Raw genomic sequence first — 25,244 nt, forward strand, 5'->3', positions numbered from 1 at the left:
CCCACACACACATGGACAGACAGACAGACAGGCATAAATACAGACATGTAGACAGACAGACAGACAGGCACACACGGTCGAACTGCCTGACATAATACCCAGTATGAGCACAAAAGACAGCCCACTCAGAGCCGGAGGCGGCTCCCACGGAGTGCTGCAGCCGAGTGCCCTGAAAAAAGGAATTTAACGTAGAAAGGCAAATCCTGCACTCTGGGCGCATTTCGGTGTATCTCCTAGCCCCTGGGTACAACTTGCAACAAGTCTGATATTCCAATGCAGAATACACTAGTTTCAGACTGTGCATCTATGATAGTTCACTGGACGTAGAATGTTCCTGATGACAGGGTGGTCAGTATTAAATTTTTACGACTCCTTGTACAAAATCATACACCGAATCCTTTTCTCCCCGGTTTTAGACGTTAGACGTGGACCGGATGTTTTGGGGAAAATTGATACGGCCTTGGCCATACCGGCCGCACCAGTAGCGCTGGCCCTGCCGCTACACATCCTTACTCACGTGCGCGCTCACATCAGCGATAGCAGCAGCAGCATAGTCTGGTTATGCGCCGGCCACTCAGTAGCATTTACCCAGTTTATCAAAAACATATTCATCCTATAATTATTACATAGTGCAGGGGCGTCAAATTCTCTAATTCTACAAGCGGATCAAAATCCAGCAAATTGCGTTGGATTTTATCAGCAATTTTGTCTCTAAGAAGATTGTCAACGGTTCTCTAATGGTGCCACCACATATCACCCTAATGAAAGCAATCAATGATTTGATAGCGTATTTCCTCTGCGCAGTTCTGTCAAGTCGAACCTATCTATCTGAAGCAAATTTTAAGTGCGGAATGCAACAAATATTCTTGAAAATATATAAACGTTAGTGCTCAAACTAGGTGCTCCATCTAATTTATGATAGTCCTATGTACATTTGGGAACAATTGGTAGAATATTTAAAACTATTCTGCTACAGAAAGTATAATCACCTCTGGGATTGCCGTGTGGCCGCTGGGCAGAGAAGAATGTAGTCAAACCGCCTCTAGCCTACGAGATGGCCCTCAGTTGTTCCTGTGCACTCTTTTACACATGGCAAAGTGGTAGGGTGCCCGCGCACCCACAGCTGCAAACCCACAGGCACACACCCCTGATCAGAAGAACGATTGCTCGCCGCTGTATGGGTCCGCAAATCCGCTTTGCACGACGAGATCATCGTCGTCCTCAGCGTCGTAGCCACGGTCCTGTAGTCGCTCCAGCTGATCGCCAAAGCTACTGTCATCATCATCCTGGTAAACGTGTTGGACGTGTGGCTGCCTTGCAAGGGGTGCCGGTCGTTGTCTACTGCTGTCGGAGTCAGTGGCTTCGTGCGTACTTCGTGCGAGTTGCTGTTGCATTGCGGCTGCTGCGGCTGCGGCAGCTGATCGTCGCGGTGCCTGCTGCCGCTGTCGAATGTGCTGCCGGTCTGCGTCGCTCTCATCATCATCGTCAGCATCGTCAAAGCCGTGTGGAATACTGTGCAGTCGTGGAGCGGGCTGCCCGTCGCTGTCGATATCGTCGGCACTGTCGGCGGCGCGACCGTCTCCGTAGATCTCGCCGCGCACTGTCGACGGACTGTTCTTGGCTGGCCGCAGGCGTTTGCGAAAGTCAACAATGTCACCGTCCGTCTCAGGTGCGCTGCGCAGAACTGCAGAAGTTGTCTTGCCGCGCTCTGCCAACATGCGCTTCCGCTCCTAAGCATGGAAAGAGTCAAGATCCAGGATTTCTAGCTGCTGACGCTGCTGTCTACCAGCCAGCGTCTCAACATGCAGGGGGGGGGGGGGGAGAGAGAGAGAGAGATAGATAGAGAGAGAGAGAGAGAGAAAGCGAGAGAGAGAGAGAGAGAGAGAGAGAAAAAAGAGAGAGAGAGAGAGAGAGAGAGAGAGAGAGAGAGAGAGAGAGAGAGAGAGAGAGAGAGAGAGAGAGAGAGCTATCCAGAACATCGTGCTGGAGGAAGAACTAGAGTAAGCAATTGTGTCTTTTCTTGCGTCAGGATGAGCAATGCACAGCGGATCCAGGAAATGTGCTGAACAAGAGTGCTACCTCACCTCTCTGGCTTCATCTCGCTTCTGGCGTGCTTCTTCGGCTTCTCGTGCCCGTTCCAGTTCTATAGACGCGCGCTGGTAAGAGACAAATGGCAATATATGTCACAGCAACAACAGAGCAAGGTATCAAAGTTAGACATGAGATCCAGTTACAACTCAATAGTTCTATACAAAAGTTAGCGATTGGGCAACATTACTACAATGCTGTCAGGAGCTGAAGAACGTAGTGCCGTAGAACCCAGTGCCGAAGAATGAACAGGCTAGCAATTCCCCAAGCACAGCATACCAATGTATACACGCTGACTCAACTGTGCATAAACCATAGTACATAAGAACAAGAACGGCCTAGGCTACGAGGCTGACCCCCCAGTTCTTCGGAACCCGACAATACTGCAGTGCTGTTACGTAAAAAAATTCCGAACCTCGATCAAATGCTGCTGTGTGTTTGGTGTAAGGCAACTCTGGCCACCAGATGTTAATCTCAATGCGGGAATACAACCAAAAATATCCGTTCGTGCGCTGGTATGCGGAAGTCACATGTGCGACTTTGTTTTTGTCGGGATTTATGCAGGGTATATGTGCGACCAGGAACACACAGATGTCGGTGAACACGCTCACACAGGCAACGTTTCAAAAAGGCGATGTCAGGTTGAAGAAGATCTATTGTGTCAGCACATTGCCTGCGAGAGTTGCCTGCTCGTGGGGATCATACACTTTTGATTAGTTTTCCCGAGAAAAGATTTTGTCATGCAGTCCGGTCCTGGCTATGAAACACAAATGAACTTTTTATACTATAATTTTCACATTTACCGTCGATGGAAAATCTTTCCAAAATCTTTTCGAAATTGTGGCAGTGGTGCTGCTTTGCCACTGCTCTGACCGTCAAAGTGCCGGTTGTAAGGACCTGCCTGCTGCTGTTTTAATCACCATCATATTCGACTTGAAAAGTAATGCTACGAAAGGCCTATTGGAAAATATATGGCTTCTGTGCTTCGTGTGCTGAACATCCTTAGCCAATCACTAGCTTGCGGCTCACCCGGAAGTTTTGTATGAATTCGCTGAAGATGACAAAGAACTCGTCGGAGCGCGTCTTCTTCGGATCCTCTCCGAAGTAGTTGACGACCTCGTTGAACTCCTTCTCCATGGTGGTGTACAGCCGATTCAGCTCGTCCATCTTGACAGTTGCCACGACAAGGAAGTCCTGTAGACAAGGTCAGCATACAACATGGAAAGTCAGATAGTCACATAGTAGTCAGATAGTATCCCAGAAATTAAGTACCGTATTTACCCGAATGTAAGTCGCACCTTTTGTCACTAAAACTCAAGGGTAAAAAAAGGGGTGCGACTTACAATCGAGCATTACTTACTACTGAAGTGAATATATCAGAACATGATCACTCAAACCAGAAAATGGAGGTACGTCTTGCAATCGAGTGTGACTTATAATCGAGGAAATACGGTACATCTCATTGCCCTCCAAAAGGACAACTTTCCATTAAATTGTATTAGGGTTTATCAGGTGGTACCTAGGTGTTATTTCCTAAGCTATGCAAAGGACGTTTCACAGCCAGGGTGAACAGCGCTCTTTTCCTATGCTATGTAGAAGATGTTACAACAGTAGGGGTTGGCGCTAGCCATGATCTGAAATGCTTTATTACGTATCAAGGGGTGTGTGCATGCTCGTATGTCTTGTGTGACAGGGTGCAAAGGGCCAGTGGCGGGCCAGGCGCGCACACAGGCGTTCACCAATGACAAAGCTACAAGTAGCTCTTGCTTCATGGCCTATATGTAGGCAAAGATCTAGCATAGTGCAGGGTCCTAGTAAAATGGTATTTTTGTTTCGCTTTTTCTTTAGTTTTTGTGTCAGGCCAGTGATATCATGTTGTGTGACTGCCCGTATAAGAGGTTTATTCAACAGAATGGAGGGTCGTGAGCTGAGATTTCTTGTTGTGCATGTGCGTGTCTCTACCGTCGGGCCTGTAGACTGGATACAACGGCCGTGACACACTCCTGCAAAGAGAGGCACTCAGCGACATCACACTGCGATCCCACTGCGATCCCACTCACGTCCATGACCTCCTGGAACCTATCACCGTCCAGCTGCTCAGCCATCATGCTGGTCTCCAGCACATCTTCCTTGATCCTGTCCAGCTGTGTCTTGATCTCATGCACTTCTTCACGCAACGTTTGACTAGATACTGTGAGGTTTATGAAAGAAATGGGGAGGAAATAGAGCACACAGACATCAGAAAAAATCCACAATTTTTACAGTCCTCAGGAATGCCACCAACCTCAAGGATCATGGCGCAGATGCTGCTTATGATACGGTGGAAAGGCATGCAAATTGAATTGGGTGTGATCAAAAAAAGTAATTCCACCTCCATTACATGCGATGCGCTGTCTGGCCGACCTCATCACACCAGCAGCACGACTCAAAGTTGTAAGTTGTAAGTTGAGTATGATCACACAATGTATTTACCATGCCTGGGAACTCACAGGTATGATGCAGTTCAAAGAGAATCTGACAAGGATTTGTTTTCATATATGTTTCCATCTCCCAATTCCTTTCGAAAAGACCCAAGTTAAAGTTTCCGGGTAGCACCATATCAGTATTCCAATCGTACCTCTTGCCGCACCGGCCAAGCCGTCAAGCTCCTCCAGAAACCTAGTGCCCTGCTGCTTCTCGCAAGCCTTCTTCACCACAAACTGCAGCAAGTTGCTCTTGTTGTCCGTTGTGCGAGTTGCCTCCAGCTGTCAGTAAGAACAGAAAAAAGAGATTTTTGGTTGGAGGAAAACAAACTAACTCGCACAGCACCATACCGTTTCGACTAGGCCTTTCGCATCGTTACTCTTCAGGTCGAATACAGTGGCGATCATAGCCACAGCAAAAAAGTCCACACAGTCAAACCTAGCTTATTCGGACCTCTTTTATCCCGATCCCTCGCCATCCGGAAGAAAAAACGTTGGTTACTGATTTAAAGCATATGTCATGCATGCATACAGTATGTGTGTTCAATTACCCGGTTTCCACGCCTATCCGGATATTTTTGTGGAAAACGGATGTGTGCGGTTAAGCGAGGTCTGGCTGACAAATTATAGACAAGTGACTTGGTTGCTCTGTTTCTTCTCTGCTCTGTGGCCGCCATGTCACTGTCAAGATACTTCTGGGTTCGTACTATCCTCTCCGTAGCTCCATCCCATCCTCTTCCTTCCTCTCCTTCCCTCCCCTTCTCCCTTCCCCCCTCCTCCCCCTTTCCCTCCCAATACACCGAGCTTTTGCGCAGCAATCCCACTTGTTTGGTCTTCTTCTTGATCTCGAATGAACATCGCACAAACAGTGGAAAGTTCCCATCGGATGATTCAAGGTTGTCAGAGGTGTCCTTTAAGTTCCGGATAAGAGCTATGCTTGTCGTCTTCGTTCGACAGCTTGAGCCTGCTCTCCAGCCAACCAATCTCGGCAGCTGATGGTACAATAATGGTAGCTGAGGAACTCAGCACTGGAAACGGGAACATTGAAGGTGTCAACGTGAATATTCAAACCCATTGATTGTATAAATTTGCTGATTCCCCCAAACCCATCCAGGGCACTCGGGATGCTGTGCAACAAGAGTATAGAGAGTATAAACCTATCGCACACATACCCCCACGATAAACCAAGCACTGCAAGCATGTGCGGTAAGCAAGACAGATACACATGCAACACTCACCTTGCCGAGGAAGGAGATCTTGAAGCCGGTGGCATGCCCTATTCTGGCATTGCCTTGATTGAGAGTGTTGCCAATCTGCAGGATCATCTGTGCGCAAATTCATAGATACAACGGAAATCCGTTGATCCCCGAGCTGTGGAGAGTGCTCAACGTCAAAGGCAAAGCTAGAGGAACATAGCAGACTCAGTGGAGGACGTTCAGGTTGGTTGGAACTCTGCGTTTCATGCCACTAGGCAATCATCAAACAACTCAGAGTTACAACCAACCGGAACGTCCTCCGCTGAGTCTGCTAGATACAGCGCAGAGAATGCAAGGAGAAAAGTCCAGATCCACTGATACCATGGGCACACAACACTGCACTACCACTGGCTAATAAACAGTACAACATAACAGCATGTTGTAAAAATAACGGAACTGCTTCGGATGTGCAGCGCGATGGGAATGGGTGTGTCCACCCGAATTCCTTTCAGAGATGAAGCTGCAGGAAGCCTCAGCCCTTCTTCAAACATAACAGCACGTTAGGTATATTCACTGCACCGTGTTTACCTTGGCACAGTGCACATAGTGAATGCTGCAGTATACAAGCAAAAATCACGGATGCCACTGGGCTCTTAACATGTAGTGAATGGCCCTATCCCTATACACACATGTGTGCATGCATATGCGTAACTGTTATGCGTGTGCACGCATAGACACAGCAACCGACACAGAGGCAGACTAACACGTGTGCAGTTGTGCAAAACTGACCCTTGTCGAAATCAACAGCATATCGTTACCTTGAGCACAGCCTTGAGCCCCACACAGTTACGAAGCTGTCGTGCTGCGGTGATGATCGCCTCCAGGTCAGGCTTGATCTCATCCACCTTGGAGCTGAAGTGCATCTTGAAGAGCAGTGCATTTAGGCGCTCGGTGTACTTGGGAATGGTGGATAGCTGTGTCGCAGTGGCATCACAAGTAAACAAAGGAGAATGAGTACACTAGACAACTGGTATTTGGAGGATACAGTATTATCCGGAGTATAAGCCGCACTTTGAACACTAAAAATTCACCCAATAAAGGGGAGGGCGATTTATACTTCGGAGAATATGCTAATCATAGATTGGTGCAGGGAGTGCAGGGCCTGGTAAGCCAACAAACACAAGGTAAGGGCTACGTCCAGGACATTTGCACCGTAGATTGGCAAACAAACAATCATGGAATGCAGTCGTGTTCATTGTCATCACACAAACACACACAGGTGGATGTGAAACCAGACCATAACCATCAATGCCGTTCGACATCGTAGCCAGTGGTAGTGCCTGTGCAGGGGCGTCGGAACCGGTGCGGCAGATCCGGCCAAAGCCGCACCAATAATTTCATCTCAGGTGACTTTCGAAACAATGAAGTCTGGGCTATTTGGGTCCAATTTCCCTAAAATGTTTACGGGGGAGGTTGGGGAATCCTCGAGGAAAAAAATCGAAAATATTCTGCCAACAAGCCGCATTTCAGTGCTCTTTTATTTCTTTTTTGGATGAATTGGGCAGAACATCCTGGATGAAAAGTGGTACAGCCATGGTCGCACTGGTCGTACCGTGTGAGACGCCTCCTGGTAGATCTCACCTCAAAAGCAAACTGATCGGCCTTGCTGAATTTATCCAGTTTCCCTGCATAGGCTTGAAGCGAGGCCAGCTCCTTCTCATCCGGAGCAAAGTCCTTCATAACTCTCAAGTGTTGCTCAGACAATGTCTCGGTGTCAAGCTGCAACACCGCATGTTTGATCTCCTCGTTTGATAGCTTCAAATGACCGAGCAAGATGGCTGAAGATCAACACAAACACACACGCACACGCACACACACACATGCACAAACGCAAGCACACACACACGCACACACACACACATGCACACACACACACACACACACACACACACACACACACACACACACACACACACACACACACACACACACACACACACACACACACACACATGCACACACACACACACACACACACACACGCACATGAAATTCAGCCTGATTTTCCACGACAGCAGGTGCTTACCTCAGAGCTATACATTCTCTGCAGTCGGGGTATCAAGTACAGCAAGGATATACCGGTCTACCCTCGTTTGTACGACATCGGTTACAAGTCAACATCATTAGTTATTTAGTAGACAATTATCAAAAATCAAAAATTCCCTGACACCTGAAACGTGTACATTCACGTTCTGATAATAGATAATACTCATTATAGGACAAACCATTTGACCCCCCCCCCCCCCCCCGGTTCAATCTACAAGTGAGAGTAGAGTAAGCCACGAAGCAAGAAGTGTACAGGAAGGCACAAGAGCAGTATGGCAGATACGACCAAAGAGAATATGCTCGGGGGAATACTTGCCCATTACAACTGCATGCTTTGCCTCTTTCACTCACAGATGTTCAACGCTTTCCTGGAATCAATCAGGTTTCTTTCCTTCTTCTTGTTGCCCTTGAGTCCTGCACAAGGAAAATATTATACAAGCATACAACTAAGATCTTGCAACATCGGCAGTGATTGGTGAAGAAGGTGTATGCACCGAAGGGCTCCCGGAGCAGAAATTTCAAGAGCCTACTCAAGCTCATCTGATGAGGGGTGAATTCCCCGAAACACTGTGTATTGAGCAGTGATTGGTGCTTTCTTGCGGGTTTGCCGAGTGGAAGGTTCGACGGGATTCTTGTGTGCTCCTGACGCAGTCGTGAGTCAGTCAAGTGTCAAGTCAGTCGGCAGGGTGAGGGGGCTCCGAAGTTCAGAGCAGATACTTTCTTCACCGAGCATATGACTCGTAGATAGATGCTTTAGTTCATTCACCCGAGAGTGGGATACCACTGCAGATAGCGGAGCTTTTGACCTCAGGCTGTCTCTCCTGCATGCACCGTATGGGACTGTTGTGAAAGAGCTTTACTCTCATCACCCATTCCGGGCTACTGATTAATGCGTTCTTTTACTCGCATGAAGTCCACCATGTTTTATCTAGATCAAAGAGAGTAGAATGTGAGTCCAACAACTAGACAGCTGTGTGCTGCAGAATGCACTTCATGTACAAGTGAATTCAAGCCAGGCAAAATGAAAAATCTATGGACTCTAAATGGGCCCAGGCTTGGTGAATTGACAGCAGCGGGAGTGCCGGTCCCAGAGAGGCCTCACATATGGGCTCTTTGAGTACACGAAAGTTGTGCTTCAATGATTCCTAATGATACCACCTATACGGTCCCGATTCAATTACTTTTTACTTCTGTCTTTCTATTGGTGGCTATGACGTACTGTTGAGCCCCACCGTCAGTAGCAAATCATGTCCCTCCATGCCCATATCGCACTACTGCATAAAAAAACATCCATCTCACCAGCTTTAGATGAATCTTGTGCTGCAAATATCTCCTCCACCTCCGTGTGTTCCAGAGTGTCCATCAAACCTTGATCAACCATCTAGAAATGGATTTTGCACACCCCCACCCACGCACATGACCACAAACATTCACGAGAGCGAAAGGAACAGAGAATGAGGAAGAGATAGGGGTCGGGAGTGGAACAGTAGGAAGCACACATATTGTAATTTGTTTTCACCTTCCCATGGCCAGGGAATGTCGGCCAATATGGAGGGAGGGGGGGGGGGGGGGGGCATTAGCCAGCCATGGGTATATAATTGTTACACACACACAGTAGGCAGGCAGTTTGTATTCATAACTCTGATTTGATGTACACACATGCCCTTCACACGAATGGCAAATCTGATATACGTGTACATGCACTTGTATGTGTTCCTCTGAACTACCTGCAGAGACCAACATTCAAATTGTACCCAGTACATCGGCACCCTATTCCCTCTATAGATTTTACACAGAACTAAAGATCTGCAGAAGAGCCTGGCCCAAAAATGGGAACAATAATTCAATTTACACTGTCCTTGGTGTAACCTAGATACAATTTTAAAAGAGTGTGAATGAGATTTATAGGTAAATGGTTGGCTATGCTGCAGTCTTGGTGAGAACTAAACATACTGAATGCATTCCACTGTGATTACCTCCGTATCCGCCCAGATAGTCCCTTCAACACTGGTGTTCCCAAGCTTGTCCCAATTCAGATGTTTGAGCTTCTTCTGGTTCGCGGCCGCCATCCCCGGAAGAAGGGGTATTCCTCCTGGTCCCAGGGGTGGGGGCAACGGGATACCGTCCGGCCCAAACATGAGCGGTGGAGGTATCGGAATACCGTCTGGTCCCAGTGGTGGCGGCAGAGGGATGCCATTGGCTCCCATAGGGGGTGGTGGCGGTATTCCACCGGACATGGCAGACGGTGGAGGAGGCGGCGGAGGCGGTGGTGGCGATCCGACTGCTGTGGTAAGTCGCAACGAAATGGAAATTAGGCGCATCAGCATGAATGCATAACCACATACAACACACGCAGAGGAAAAAAACACACATGTTTCGGGTCATTCCTATCAAGCTAATGACTGTATTCGCAATCCCATCAGCAAATGTCTTGTTTACCCAGCAAAAGTGCGGTGACAAGCATCGCAATAGAGCGCCGAACGATGCAATCTAATAGGAAATGTCGATGAATTCATGAAATGCAATTTGTTGCTTGCTGTAAAATCTTGCCCCCCCCCCCCCCCCCCACACACACACCCAAACATCCACGAGCTCCCCAAGAAAATCATGGGAAGGCACTGCCACATGACCAACTTTGCTAGGCCAAAGCAGTTACCTGGGTAGAGTCTAAATGTAGCTATGGTTATCTTGTTCTGGGGTATCACCCATCACCAAGTGAATGAACTCAACGGAATAACCGCCTAGGTGGTGCCCATTGTCCTGCTGACAAATGCAAAGCAAGGGAATTCAATATTTATAATAGGATCGTGTAATTTTCATATTTTGTTATAGTTAGTGTTTAGGGATTTCCCCCAAAATAGCTGAGCAAAGAAGAGGAATGCGTAAATAGTGCAAGCTCTGTGCATGGTGTTACCTAAAGGTGACGGGCTTGGAGATTTGTGGCCGCTGGTACCACTTGCGAGATTCTCAAGATTTGACCCCACTGTAGACACAAGCACATGTAGAGAAAGAGCACAAAACAGCGGCGTACGATTCATCAACAGATCTCACGGGAGGCCCTGGCTATTGGATGTAGCCAACCTGTCCTGACCACCTAGGATCGACATGTATATCTGATGCCAGGACAGGTGGTGGTAGTTCTGACGGAAATCCCAACCTTGTGAATTTACTCTGACATACCCATCCCCCCTCCCCCCCCCCCCCCCCCCCCACACACACACATCCCCCCCCCCCCACACACACATCCACACCCACACACGCACCCACAAACAAGCATGTATCCACACATCCGGAGGCAAGCGCGCATGCACGTGCGCACACACACACACACACACACACGCGCACACACAGCATAGGACTCACGCAATGACGAACGCTTCACTGCCATCTTCTTGCTCTGGCTCTCGTTTAGCTTCTTGCTACGCTCGCGCAGCTTGACTTTGGCGGTCTCCTCCCCAGCAGCCTTAGCCTCAGCAATCTGAGCGTCATAGTCTGTATTGGTACCAGCACGCACACGCCTACAGGTACAGGACAGGGAATAGAGATAGAGAGAGATAGAGAGAGGGGGGGGGAGAGAGAGAGAGAGAGAGAGAGAGAGAGAGAGAGAGAGAGAGAGAGAGAGAGAGAGAGAGAGAGAGAGAGAGGAAAGAAACAACGTTGAGAACGACAGAGCTCGGCATGATTGCAGGAAGATATCTTCAAACAGGAATCAAGCCTTAGATTAGGCTATATGTATGACTGCTATCACCCTGAAGAATTGATGAGCCATGCCTGAAAACTTGTCAGCAAACCAGATACCATGCTATGCGGTGACTCCATGAGTACAATGGTCGCAAATGAAATCCAACCCAAGGTTTCTTGGAGGTCAGTGAAAGCACATGCTTCCCACTGTGTATAGTGGACACAAGTCTTTCCAGGCACCAAGTTGTCTTACACCAGCGGCTGGATTTCAATAGCCACCACAGTATGCAGTGTGTTTACCTCCTGACAAATGCACAGCAAATCGGAATGCTGGAAACCCTACTGGGGAATGAAATGAGTAATCTGTCATAGTTTTGATAAGTTGCAGCTCCAGCGGCTTGGCTTGCTACACTCAAACTACAAGGATAGTGTTGCTTCAACCATTTTGAAGAGTTCAACTTCAATGTATTCAACCCCCGGGGAAACAAGCTACTCCTTACCTTGTTTGATAACCGCAATCAATAAGACAAGCTGAGTCGACATTTGTGTACACTGTATTCTTGCAATGTAAAGCGGTGAAGACAATGTGCAATAGAACGACCTTACCTAGTTATTGGTGAATCCAGAGACTTCGGCTGGTTGAGATCATATCCGTTGCTTTCTAGTTCGTCATCATCGTAATCGTAGTCACCTTCAGCCAAATCAGCTACAGCTGCAAACATGCCACCACTACTGCCGCCACCACCACCAGTCTGATTCGATGGCTGCAAAACAGTAACAAAGCAACGGGAGGGCTTGACCAGGTGTACAACTTGAAACGCCAAAGTCAGCCTGCTGCAGCCAGAGAGAAAAAATGTGTGTCCGTGGAGGGGGTGGATCTGGAACTGGTGTGCCTAGCGCCATGGACAATGATGCAGTGTGATTGTCTGTGAGTTCCCGAAGATACAAACAAACTTCTTCAAGATGTAGAAATGCACCCACCACCAAATAATTTTGAACCCCAAAAGCCATACAAAGATCCATCACCCTGCTGCACTCCGACACAATTTTAAAGGTTTGAAAAAGGAAGTGGTGCGAGGAGGCCAACCCAAAGCCATACAACATTTAAATACTATTATGTGCATGGACCCTGCTTGGTGATCAGGATAACAATATGCTTGCCTGACAAAACAGATCTTGCCTTGCTTGCTTGCTTGCCTGAAAGCATAAGACAACGTTGAGTTTATGTAAGCAACATACCTGACCTCTCGTTCGTGCTCCTGTTCTCGCCGCAACCACCCTCTGTCCGTCCTTGAGAATCACAGCCTGTTGCGGCACTAGCTTCATCCCCGCCGGAACTCGTACCAGCTCACCTTCACCACCTAGAAGCAGATACAAACAGCGACATACTGTATAGCAGGAAATTTTCGGACGGAAATATTTTCGGACAAAGCCGATTTTCGACCTTTCGTACGGATTTTATTTTCGTACAGTGCTTCATGCTAAATGCACGTGTTTGCATGCGGCACGCATGTACATGTATAGTGTACATAACAGCAAATTTTAGTACGGAATTAATTTTAGTACAAAAGAGGCTGTGTACGAAATCGTACGAAAATAAATTCCGTCCGAAAATTTCCTGCTATACAGTAGGCAGTAACGGCCGCAGTAAGAGTAGCAGTAGAGACAGCAGCAGGAGCAAATAAAGCAGCAGGTAGCAGTGGCGAATACGGTAGGGTGGTATCAGTCTTAGAAACAGGAGATCCGTGACATGAGAATTGGAAGATTCGGGTAATTACAAATTGTGTTGTCCAGTCCTCTTCTGGGAGTGTTTAAGACCCGACTTGTGATGGTGGCCCTGACGGAGAGCCAGGTCAGGACAGGTGTACATGTATATACACAGGCAGGGATGCAAGGATATGGAAAGGAGTTTTGTGTGAACAAGTGTATGGGTGTGTATGTATGTATGTGTGGAAAGGGGGGGGGGGGGGTTGCATGCGTATATACAAGCAAGCATGCATGCACCAGTGAGCATCACTTGGTGTGTGTGTGTGTGTGTGTGTACGTGTGTGCGCGCGCGCGCGTGTGTGTGTGTCTAGTGTTTGCCTCTATCAAAGCAGCGTGCTGTCTATACTGGTTACCCCAGCACATGTAGGGTGTGCATAGGTAACTGTCTTGGCGGTCCTATTCCGATGTACTCCGTGTGGTGTAGACCAGGTGTGCATGGGGGGGGGGATTCACATAACTTCGCCAGTTGTATAGATTAGACAGTTATCTGGCGCTAGTCTTGATCTGTTTCAATCAGAATAAGATTCGCCATCGTTGCGATAAAGAGAAAATCTCTGGGTGCACATCCAGTTCATTTGCAGATTTGCGTGCTTCTCTTGCGACGGGCGTATACACGGTACATGGTGTGTATGTCTACAAGAAAGTAGTGGAGTTTTAAATAGTATGCTTACCTGGGACAGGATGCATGCGTGGATGTCCAGATCTGCTGCCTGAACCACCTCCAGCAGACGGGTTGCCACCAACGTAGCGATGCGTTTTCACAGCGCCACCTTTCGACCAAAAGTTACACACAATGCACAGGAAAGGGGAGCGTGTTCAAAACAGTCACAACGTGGAAAGCACCCTCTTAGTGCATACTCTGGTTCGACATGTTTATAGTACGTACATGCTGTGTGTAGAGCACGGGCGTATTGACCAATGGATCCATACAGAAGTATGTTCGACTGAGAAGAACAGCTTCCTGCGTCCCAATGAGGTACGGCATTGTCGCGAATATACGTTGCACCTTTTTACACCGAACTTCAGGGCCATCGAAGGGGTGCACACGACTTACAATCGAGCATGACTTGCTACTGAAGTGAATATACTGAAATAAGAATGACAATGGACCTGGAAATCGGGGTGTGACTTACAAACGGGGGAGTACGGTTGGTGTTAGCAGAGGTCCACACTGCCTGTTAGTATGAACCCACATAAGTATGAGCTCTCTTGTAGGTGACGGTTTAGAACTCAGAATCAGCAGAATTGCCCAGCTCTCAGGCATGGCATGAACCAGTTAGCCTACACGTTAGCTTGTTGAATGACTAAAGTGAAGAGACATGTGGATCCGTTGTGGATACTCTTATTTGGCCATACATACACATAGTCAGCATGCAATGGCAAGCTGCAATGACCAGCTGAGAAACATTTTTTATCCACTTCCGACTCCAGCCACCCGTACACATTCTTATAGGGCAGCCCGTCCCGTGAAGGAAAACACTCACCTGGCGAGGGTGTGGCCTGTACGCGATACATCAGATCCTGCATGTTCTCCCCGGACTCTGATCCCCGCGCACCTCGGATAGCCCTAGCCACTGCAATGCACATGTACATCAGCAGATAATAGGACAATAGAGACACCCATAGGAAAACACGTTATGTTGTAACGGTATTACCGTAAGGGGAAAATACCGAGATTTGGGTTCGACCTTTAGCAAGATGCACGCTACTTTTAGCACACTATTGCCACGAGTATAGCTTTTAATTTGCGCAGTACAACCATCTATGGCGTCATATACGCGGTACAAGGTGAAATGGGTACGCTGTACGCAATATTTGGCCCAAAAACGTACCGTTTGTCACAACGATAAATCAGCCCCCATAACGTTTTTACGCTGCAGCTTCAACGCTATTAGGGTGATCAAGGTACGAGTACCGTAACAAAATGGCGTGATAGTTGTTTGCTAAGGGTGTGCAATGAACCATAACAGACTCAGCGAAGCACGTTCAGCTTTGTTGTAACCCTGAGTTTCATGCGGTTAGGCAATCATCAGACAACGGAGAGTGAACTAAAAACTTTCATCTCACACATTGACCGACGCAGCAAGCCAGTAAGGGGAGACCATAGGCGAATGGATTCCGGAGCAGAGATAGCTATTTTCCCTACCTAATTGGGAGATATTCAACAGATCCCTCAAAGGCAAATTCCTAATGTAGGAGTCTCCTAGGAAGAGACATATTCATTAATTTAGTAGAGTGGATATCTTACGCCTAGCCAGAGCTGCCGCTGCAGTTCTGTCAAACTCTTCTTGCTTGTTCTGTGGAAGCAGCTGACAGACATTGTGGAGTAGCTGCAGTTGGGGTTGCTTCTTGAGTAACGCTATCAACTTGTGCACTAGATCTTCCATTTTCCTGCACCAATAGTATTGAATAGTAAAGGAGAGCAGAGGTGAAAATGCATTACAACTCATTCAGGCCAGCCTGCCAGCCACACCCCCCCCCTCTCCTTACCCAAATCACACAAAGTTCCACACACGCATGCACAATTCCAGGCATAAGCGCATGCGCCCCTCACACACAAACACACACACCATTGACCATTGACGCCCATCACCAGAGGCGATGATAGCGATGCTACAGCAGAAGCCATAGCAACGTCTGCTGGGATGGCACTATTCAACAGCTTGCAAGGCTGAAGATTTGCAAGGCTTTATCTGGCCAGTAAATCCCTGCTTTTTGGTCTTTTTTCACTTTTTTCCTTGCACACACATCACACCACATACTCCGGCATGCACTGGCGGTTGGCACCCACCCACGTAAATGAAAGAAAAGTCAGGAGGAGTCTGAGAAGGAGAAGAAAGACGTGTGTGACCATAATCGTCGAGAATCGAACTCGCACCCTATCGATTGGAAATCGCTGCACATACCACTGCACCATATGGGACACGCACACACACACACACACACACACACACACACACACACACACATACACAAACGCGCGCGCGCACACACACACACACACAAACACACACACACACCCACCCCCACACACACACACACACACACATATGCAGAACATTTCATACCCAACAGCATGGCTCGTTCATGACTTCTAGAGGAGGAACAGTGAAACCAAATAGCCAAAACTTACTTGTCTTTGTTATATTGCGCCAAGAAGGCTTTCACGCGATCACAATCACTCTTTGACAACATACTCTCCATCTGTGAGCAGAGACAACACATGAAAATAAGTAACAGCAGCAATGCATGCAGATTGGATAGTGTGTCATATACTTTTCCCCGTGCCGGAGCTACACAGCACAGAATGCGTACACCTGGCTTGCTACATGGTCTAATGTCAAAACAATTCAGGGGCAAAGGGATAAAGAGTGTGTGTGTGTGGGGGGGGGGGGGGGTGCGCGGGCGGGCGTGCGGGCATGTGTGAGTGTGTGCGAGAGACCGAGAGATACCGAGAGTGACCGAGGTAGAGAAATAGAGAGAGATAGATAGAGAGAGATAGAGAGGTAGAAAGAGAAAGAGGGAGAGAGAGAGAGAGAGAGAGAGAAAGAGAAGGAGAGCAAGAGACATGTGTCTGTGCAGAAGTTGGCTCACCTGCATCTTGAACTCCCGGAACTGCTCCCGGACCTGCGTATCGGGCATTGCACTGTGAGGTCGTGATGAAGACCTGGATTCAATGCTGGATGATCTACTCATTTGCCCGTGTGGCTGGCCAGCATGGACACTCTGCGCGCGCACTCGATTCGACGCTGGAGCTGATCTTGCAGGACTGGAAATGAGTAGAACCGGTCTGGAGCCGCTTCCCGCTAACAGCTCCAGCGCCCGTTTGTACTCAAATTTCCTATGTAGAACAAGAAAATGATAGGGAGAAGGGTAAGCAGTGGAATGCTAATGTGAAAGTTATGTCATTACCTTCAGCACCTCTATTTCTGGGTTCATGTTATTCATGACATACTCTCTTATGTAGCATAAAAAAATTCACAGAAACTCAAGGTTCTTGATTTCGAGCCACATACACTCTTGGCAATGCTGGATTAGCTGTGCTCACAATTGCATTTGTTTTGGTGAGCAACTGATACCACAGATCGGGCATGGAATTTTGGAAACCTTTGAAACTGTTATTGCCTCACACCACGACTTACCGTACATCCAGGCCGTTGATTTCCAACAGCTTGTCACCAGGCTGCAGGCCAGCACCATGGGCTGGACCTCCTGAAGAAACAACAACAACAACAACAACAACAACACAGATACGGTTAACTTCGCTAATAACGACTGCGCATGTAACGACAATTCGCGAATAACGACAGAATTTCCATGCCCAGAGCAGAGTCCATTCTACCGTAATACATAATGAGACTTCGGGTATAACGACACTTCGCGAATAAGGACACTTTTTTTGATGCCCCGCCGAGTGTCGTTATAAGTGAAGTTGACTGTATACACATATACACATACATGCACGCATGCACGCACCCCCTCCCCCCCCCCCCACACACACACATATGTATACACACATGTACGCACACGCACGCACACATGCGTGCGCACACACATGCACGCACACACAGAGATGCATAAGTTAGAACAGTTAACCAACCTTTCCGCTGCCGTGTCCCCTGTTCTGTCCGTTACTGCCCCTGCTTGGTCTCGACTCCAATCTCCAGCTCTGGTATACACCATCTCCCAGTGTTTGTCACAGTAGTTGCATCCCCCCCCCCCTCCTCTCTTTCTCTCTCTCTATCTCTCTCTCTCTCTCTCTCTCTCTCTCTCTCTCTCTCTCTCTCTCTCTCTCTCTCTCTCTCTCTCTCTCTCTCTCTCTCTCTCTCTCTCTCTCTCTCTCTCTCTCTCTCTCTCTCTCTCTCTCTCTCTCTCTCTCTCTCTCTGTACTTGTGTGGTGTGCCTTGTACGTACCTGGATCAACTGCCGATATGAACAGTGGCTGGTCAGCATTGCCACGTAACGTCATTCCAAAACCGTGCGCACCGCGATGCACTTGGACTCTCCTAAGCGATGAAAAAGGAAAATGAGCAACAAAGCCATACATAAGTGATATACCACATGAATGCTAAGACACCTGTAGTCCCTTTTCCCTCTCTCGTGCAAACATACCCGCAAAATAGATAGTCGCTTGACATGACACACAGGCGACGCTGTGAATGAAAAATGCATGAAAAGCATACCACTGGCCAGACTACACCCCCCCCCCCCCACACACACACACCGACACAGACACACAACCACCACTACCCGCCCCTGCTGCACACATTCCATGCCCGTGGGGAAATGGTGACATTGATATAACGTGTGGGGTCTCATTGTTGTTTACCTTTGACGCGCTCCCATGTTTGGAGCCTGCCGTCTCGGATCAGACGAGCTTCTTTCCCTGGACAATGACGAGTTACTTGACGACAAGACTCTGTAGGAAATAGTGCACAAGTGTGAAGTTAATCGAGGTTCAAAATAGAAGTGAAAACAAGTCCTCGAATTTGGAATTGATGGATGTTTGTCAAGGTTGGATATTGTATTATGAAGACCAAAGGAAAGATGATAGAGGCAGCCAGTCATGCCGAGCAAGGTGGCTGTGCATACAGTGTGAGCGTGAGGGTGAGTGTAAGTGGGAGTCTGGGTGTTTGTGTGTGTGTGAGCGTGTGTGTGCGCGTGTGTGTGTGTGACTTTGTATAGCACGTACCGGCTCAGGTCACCGGCGGCGAGACTCTGCGAGGACCCGGACGGAGCGACGGATTGCGGACGACGGTGCCGATCACCGAGTATGATGTCGGAATCCATGGAAACCAGGACATCAAACTGAGGCTGACTCCGCTCCGGCACAAAGTCTCTGTGAAATAACAAGGGATGATGATGATGACCCGGAGCATGGCATGTCAGTGTATCTATGGAGATTATGTGGGTATATCATCAGTTGGTATGTTCTCTTTACTCAGATTGGTGGGGCCAATTTTGCCCTAAGCAGCTACGTGAGGACAAGGTTCAATACATTTAAGAAAGCAAAATTGCGTGGTGGAGAATACATTTCCGGGCATGCAGTTACCATGATTTGTCTGCATAAGTGTGTAAAAGCACTGCACACCTCCCAATAAGGAATGCACGAGTAATGCTTGTGAGTATGCTGGGATCAGGAATGTTCTGCACACTACATAATCACCCTACACAATCATACCCAGATGGCTGAGCTGGGTGTTAGTGGTACAAGGAATGGCTTTGCATGACTGGCTTGTTTTGTCGAAACGCAAACAGATCCCACTATTCAAGAGTGCACCTCACTCTTACATTGGAAACAGCAAAATAGTCTTGTGAAACAGCTGAAGTTCCTCCAGTGAGTGCATCTCTAACAGTGGGACATTGCACTGTTCATTAGTGCAGTTTTGCAATACATAATATCGTTCCATCAAGTCTTAGGTAAGTTCGATTGGTGCAACCTCATAGCCTGCATTGCCATGAAAGAAAACTTCACTTCCAGTTACGATAATCAGCACACGCTTACCGGATGTATTTGAGGAGACGCCGCTGGGTTCTGGTCGTCAGTATCTGCTGCAGTGATCTTCCCAGCTTGTCCACTCTCTTGTCGTTGGCATAGTCCTTCATGGCGTTGCGCAGGTTGGACTTGTGTGCATCCTCTCCCATCAGATAGAAGTCCATCTGGGTTACAAAGGGCACAGAAAATAGCAGGACACTTTATTAGAATGTTTGTGTTAGCTGGACCCTGTACCAAGCAGAAGCCTGTATTGAGCGGACACACTTGCATGCACCAAAGTGCTGTGGATCGAACGTGCACCCCTGGATCAAGCTGAATCCTGTCATATCAGGATTGTTTCCGCTGCACAAAAGGCATCCGGTTAGGACAGGTTTCACTGCCGTTCAGTTCAAGAACAAATTGGGAGCGCATCCAATTCTGGACGAAGTGCTATCAACGGCACAGGCCACACAGTGCAGTCAAGCCGATTTCTAACCGAGCGTGTTCGGTCGCTTCTCATGATGGGTAAGAATGGAGGCTGTTTTAGATGAATGGATGGTAAGCTGTAGTGCATGCGACACTGCGCTCAATGCTTTGGGTCGTATGCATCCATTTCCCGCCATTAGGTTTTACAAGTACAGGCCACGTCCATTGCAACTGTGCACATCTTGACACCGGCTCTGCGTAAAAGGTCGTGAACCTTGTAAGGTCATACTCATAAAGGTAATGTACTATAACGGGTTGTACCTGCCAAGTATGGGGTAACTTGCCCCGCAAAAAGGTGACGGCCATCTTCAATGCATACATTGCATTACATCCTTATTTTGCACGCTTCACACACAGTGTCAGAACAATTGCATCACCAGTACTGATTTTCCACTGACCACAAAGCATTCTTGATGATATTGGTAGCATAGCCTACATAAATGCTGCTCGATGAGAATCCGATCGCGCGAGTCATGTTTGCGCCCTGTGCCAGTTCACAATCTGGTAAACACAGGCTGCACAACGTCCGGCGCTTAGGCTGTCATCACACCACGGTACAAAGCGCTGCGTCTACGTCCACGTAACGAGTTTTTGGTCGGTTGTCATGATGATCCGAATACGGGGTGAAAATGGGAGCAGAGGAAACGGGAAATGTAGACGTGGTAGGGAGGGGGGGGGGGGGGGTGTATACGACTGTTGAGATGAACGTGCGTATCTCCCCCGGCCTTTTTCCGAGCAACCTTGTACTTCAATGTACGTGCGTTAAAATTTATCCAAAAACGTGACTGTGTGTATGCGTCAAGCACTGCCCCTGTCTGATGACACGACCACCCGTTTTGGGGGTTTTCACCGTAGACGTAGACGTAAACGGGAGTCGGAGAACGTAGTGTGATGACGGCCTTACTTGACTCACACGGTTTTATATGGACGGACTTTACATTGATAAGCACTGTAGTAGTGATTGCTTTTCGCAATGTCCATTCAGAAGAGTTACTGTATAGCAGGAAATTTTCGGACGGAATTTATTTTCGTACGATTTCGTACACGGCCTCTTTTGTTCTGAAATTTATTCCGTTCTAAATTTTGTTCATGTGAAATTATGTACACTATACATGCATACTGCATGCGAGCACGTGCATTTAGCATGCCGCACTGTACGAAAATAAAATCCATACGAAAGGTCGAAATTCGGCTCTGTCCGATAATATTCCGGTCCAAAAATTTCCTGCTATGATGTAGATCTTTTAGATTGGAAACTCTGCTCCAGGCCAAATTCAACGACAGCAATTCTCCATTTAAAACCTGTGACACGGGTTTTGAAACTGCTGCTCCACACATTCTGATTCCCTACATCATAGGAAGTTACAACCTGATCTGGGTATACAAAACCTGTGTGAAACCCGACTGAACAGCTAAATCTCAGCCAGTACACATTGTTACCTGCTCATAGAAGATGTTTGCTTTCTCGTAGCGATCCGCTGGTCTCGTCATACTGAATGTCTTAGGTAGGGGCTCAAGTCCACTGGAGATGAGCACTAGCCTGAGGAAAGGTGATGTCCCTTCCTCGATCAGCCGCTGCACTGTGGACTTCATCATCTGTTCCACGCCAACGCCATCCACTTGCAGCAGCATATCACCAGATCTCATTCCTGCGTTGCGTGCCAGGCCATTGACCTCGACGCTGCGCACATACAGCGGGCCATCTCCTCGTAGCGTAAATCCTAGCGGTGTATTCTTGCGGCGTGGAATTTCAATGGTGATGATTCTGGAGATGACGTTCAGGGCGGGTGGCACGCGGCGGCTATGATGGGCAAGCATTTTCAGCTCCTCGCAAGAACATTGCTGGACGTCTTGCTCGTCCAGTTCGCTTATCATGTCTCCGACAAGCAGGCCAGCTATTTGTCCGGCACTGCCCTTTCGCACTGCCGTGATCAAAGCCGGCCGGCCTCCGCCGATGCTGAAGCCGAACGCCTCTGGCCAACCGGCGTTCGACATGATTGCCCCAGCCCCAGCGACACAAATAAACTATCGTCAGTTGAAGACGTTCATCAACGTGAAGTGCCTTCGTAATTTTTCCTCAGTCCATTTCGCGCAGGTTCGCCAATGACTGATTTGGCTAACGTTACTTCACTTCAAACAGAGCCTATTCAAACCGACTGCAAACGAAATCAATTTTTCTTCTTCTGTCAGACTGGTGCCGGCGAGCGCCTACCGCCTCGCTCCGGAATCCGCTAAAGGAAAGGATCAATCTAAGAACGATCAGCGACCGAGCTCCGGGCAAGACAAATAATATTATGCACTGCAAAGACAATTTCTATTTCAGCAAGGACGAAACGACCTCGTTCAAATGAGTTTCATTCCTGCTTGCTACTGTCACTACATCTTACTTCAAGTTGCAAAAAAACTACGCCACTCGCCAGCTGTAAACTAGTCCGTTGCCATCGCGGTTAGGCGTTTCTCACCGACTCGTAGCGCCCTCATGCCCCATACCATGGCATGATGCATGATGGCCTGTCTCAGCACTCGACAGCACTGCTGTCAGCAGAGTCAGAGTCTACATAATTGTCATTGTACGGTAGTACAGTATGTAGATCCAGATCTACGAGTCAGAATCATGCAGTTGTCATTCATTATTATGATGCATGCATGTATCGAACCCGCCTTCCGCACTACTACTACTACTAGTACTACTAGTAGTAGCACTGTACGTAGTGCTACTGTGACCGGGGCTGGCGCCCTCAGCGCGTACAGAACATTGCAGTCTTTTTTATGCTATAGTAGGGAGGTTCTGCTCTACGTTTTGGGAACGCGACGCAAAGAATCACGCGAACTTTCTTCGCGTTCCCGTAACGTAAAGAAATGCTGTTCTGCTCTACGTTTCACCTAGAGAAGTCACGTGGAATGTGTACTGGGAATTTCCCCTTCCATATTTGGCAGTTTTCTGCATGCAGTTGATCGATACCCAGCAAATCCGTACGCATTTTCTCTGCGTGTGCCACAACGTAGAGAACCCCATCTCCGCGTAGAAATCTGGAGCCAAAACACGCGAAGCCGTAGACTCTCAGCTTTTAAACCCAGACACCTACCTGCTCTCTACGTGATTTCTCTACGTTTCACGTATAGCAGAACCTCCCTAGTATCAGGGAGCTCCAGCGCGTAGACCTACGATCGTGTGCAGCACCCACGGCTGCATGGCCAGCGCGCTGGGGCCGCTAGACGTGCGACCGGATTTCCATGTCCACGACAGTACAATGTCATGTACTTGAGAACGGTACTACTGTTCTACTACACATGTGTGTTGTAGTACATGTAGTAGTACTTCAAGTAGTAGTAGTGTAGATCTACATGGTAGTAATGAGTCTGTAAATCTGTAGTATTGAATTATTTGTATGTTTTATTTTCAAACAGCTATGAGTATGAGCAAGAGTCCATAACCCCCCAGAGTGTGCAACTCCAGGTTGGGGTCTGGCGCAACGAAATCCAAACATTGCGTCATCCGGTCCCCGGGCAAGCATGGGCGGATGGGGCCATGTGCATATCTGGTACATCCGGCGGGGGTTCCAAGTTGAAGCAAGCCACGGAAGTGTCACGTAAAACGTTTGCTCCACGGGCTATGCAGTGTCAGCAGAACGGCTTTGATTTCACAGTCACAGAATTTTTTTATTTGAAGAGAGTTTCTCTGCTCGTTGTCTGAAAAGCTTGTATTGGGAGAGTTCGTGACTCCGGGATAGCAAGAATAGGCATGGATATAGATTTACAAGATTTGATGGAAATAGCTCTTGGCACACGGCATGAAGACCCGATCGATTTCGAAGTAGATGTGCTTCAACCTGCTCCTCAGTCCCATTTTGGTACAATTTCCAACACTCGACAATCGAGAGAAGAAAATGAGGAGCCCAGATCGAGCAAAAACTGACGAATATCGTCCACAGAGACACTGCACTTCGGCGACAATGGGGAGCGCTTTGCTTTAGGTTCAACAGTGGCCATTGTTCTTCTCTTATCGGAGAGACACTCAAAAGAGAAAACTGTTCGACAACTCTAAAATAATTCTTTGTGTACTTGAGCCTTTCAGTTTCAGGCGTGTTACGTGGCCGTGGATTCGTAAAGAAAGACCCCAAATTGGGCAAACGGGCGAAGTAGGTCCGGGCCAAACTTCCCATTTCGTCATAGCTACTCACTACATGACGTATGAAGTTTGGATTTCGTTGCGGCACTGATTTGTGCTGAGAAGGATCACGAGTTGCACACTCTGGGGGGTTATGGACTCTTGGTATGAGCCTCTTGTACGGGCAAAATAACACATTTGTGAAGCATCAACAACACATACAGCGATATGTAAGTCTACATGGGGGTGTAGACGAGACTGACTTGCACATAGAGCTGGAGAGTTTACGCTTCACATTTTCGATTATTATTATTATTATTATTTCGAATGTGAGATTAACGCCTCATGGCCAAAAGGCGCTCCTTGCGTAGGCCTCGACCAAATATGCTAAAAAAAGAGCATATTATGCTCGTCATATATCAGGGAAAACGTCCATAGTATGCCAAAGGCTTAGCAAGATATTAATATTATTATGTGCATTTTTTCGCGTTGAAGTCGACCGATAGGTCCACTTCTTCGCTTGTGCTGCACAACGAAGGCAGGAGGATAACAAATGATACGCTGTGGGAAAAAATCAAACGATCACTGTATCAGAACCAAAACAGCACGAATCAGAAGAAAAGGGGAAAAGGAGCCGCAGAAGTATAAAGTCAGTGGTGGTGAACAATGCAGTAGAGAGCATTGAGTGATGGTGTGGTGGATCAGCAATAAAGGCACCATCCAAACATACAAGTACTTGTACGTTGAGAAGAAGTCAGATATTGCAGTGTCATCTGTCCGTTACAGATCCTTTTCTGTCACCCCTTGACACAGAGCTCCACACTCGACCCTATCCGCTGCAATCTTCCTGATTGTGTGCAAGTCCTCCAGACTAC

General features: G+C 47.9%; 1 protein-coding gene across 2 annotated transcripts; it reads right to left on the reverse strand.

Annotated features, from left to right (window-relative positions):
• Positions 1–530: 530 nt before the first annotated feature.
• On the reverse strand, positions 531–22,625 carry LOC135811371 (delphilin-like). 2 transcript variants are annotated; one of them, XM_065324598.1, is made up of 26 exons: positions 21,702–22,625; positions 19,806–19,960; positions 18,993–19,139; positions 18,630–18,719; positions 18,215–18,306; positions 17,443–17,512; positions 16,895–17,141; positions 16,434–16,504; positions 15,549–15,691; positions 14,785–14,874; positions 13,972–14,070; positions 12,773–12,894; positions 12,140–12,297; positions 11,216–11,370; positions 10,767–10,835; positions 9,829–10,133; positions 9,152–9,233; positions 8,204–8,266; positions 7,388–7,584; positions 6,565–6,720; positions 5,789–5,875; positions 4,706–4,832; positions 4,149–4,279; positions 3,118–3,282; positions 2,085–2,156; positions 531–1,730 (listed from the first exon to the last, which is right to left on the reverse strand). In XM_065324598.1, exons 1-26 carry the CDS (start codon positions 22,254–22,256, stop codon positions 1,152–1,154), a joined length of 4,227 nt encoding a protein of 1,408 aa, XP_065180670.1. In that variant the 5' UTR covers positions 22,257–22,625; the 3' UTR covers positions 531–1,151. The 2 variants fall into 2 exon arrangements, with proteins under 2 accessions (XP_065180670.1, XP_065180669.1); XM_065324597.1 differs by having other exon boundaries at positions 9,829–10,136; positions 21,702–22,624.
• Positions 22,626–25,244: the final 2,619 nt, after the last annotated feature.

Source organism: Sycon ciliatum, chromosome 3 (genome assembly GCF_964019385.1).
Source record: "Sycon ciliatum chromosome 3, ocSycCili1.1, whole genome shotgun sequence".
Classification (NCBI taxonomy): domain Eukaryota; kingdom Metazoa; phylum Porifera; class Calcarea; order Leucosolenida; family Sycettidae; genus Sycon; species Sycon ciliatum.

Excerpts from the sequence above, each read along its gene's own strand:
- LOC135811371 (XM_065324597.1), bottom strand. The coding sequence starts at position 22,256 with ATGTCGAACGCCGGTTGGCCAGAGGCGTTCGGCTTCAGCATCGGCGGA. Across the intron at positions 16,505-16,894 it reads TCCGGGAGTTCAAGATGCAG|ATGGAGAGTATGTTGTCAAA; the intron begins GTGAGCCAACTT and ends CTCTGCTCACAG. Across the intron at positions 7,585-8,203 it reads CAGGAAAGCGTTGAACATCT|CCATCTTGCTCGGTCATTTG; the intron begins GTGAGTGAAAGA and ends GTTGATCTTCAG.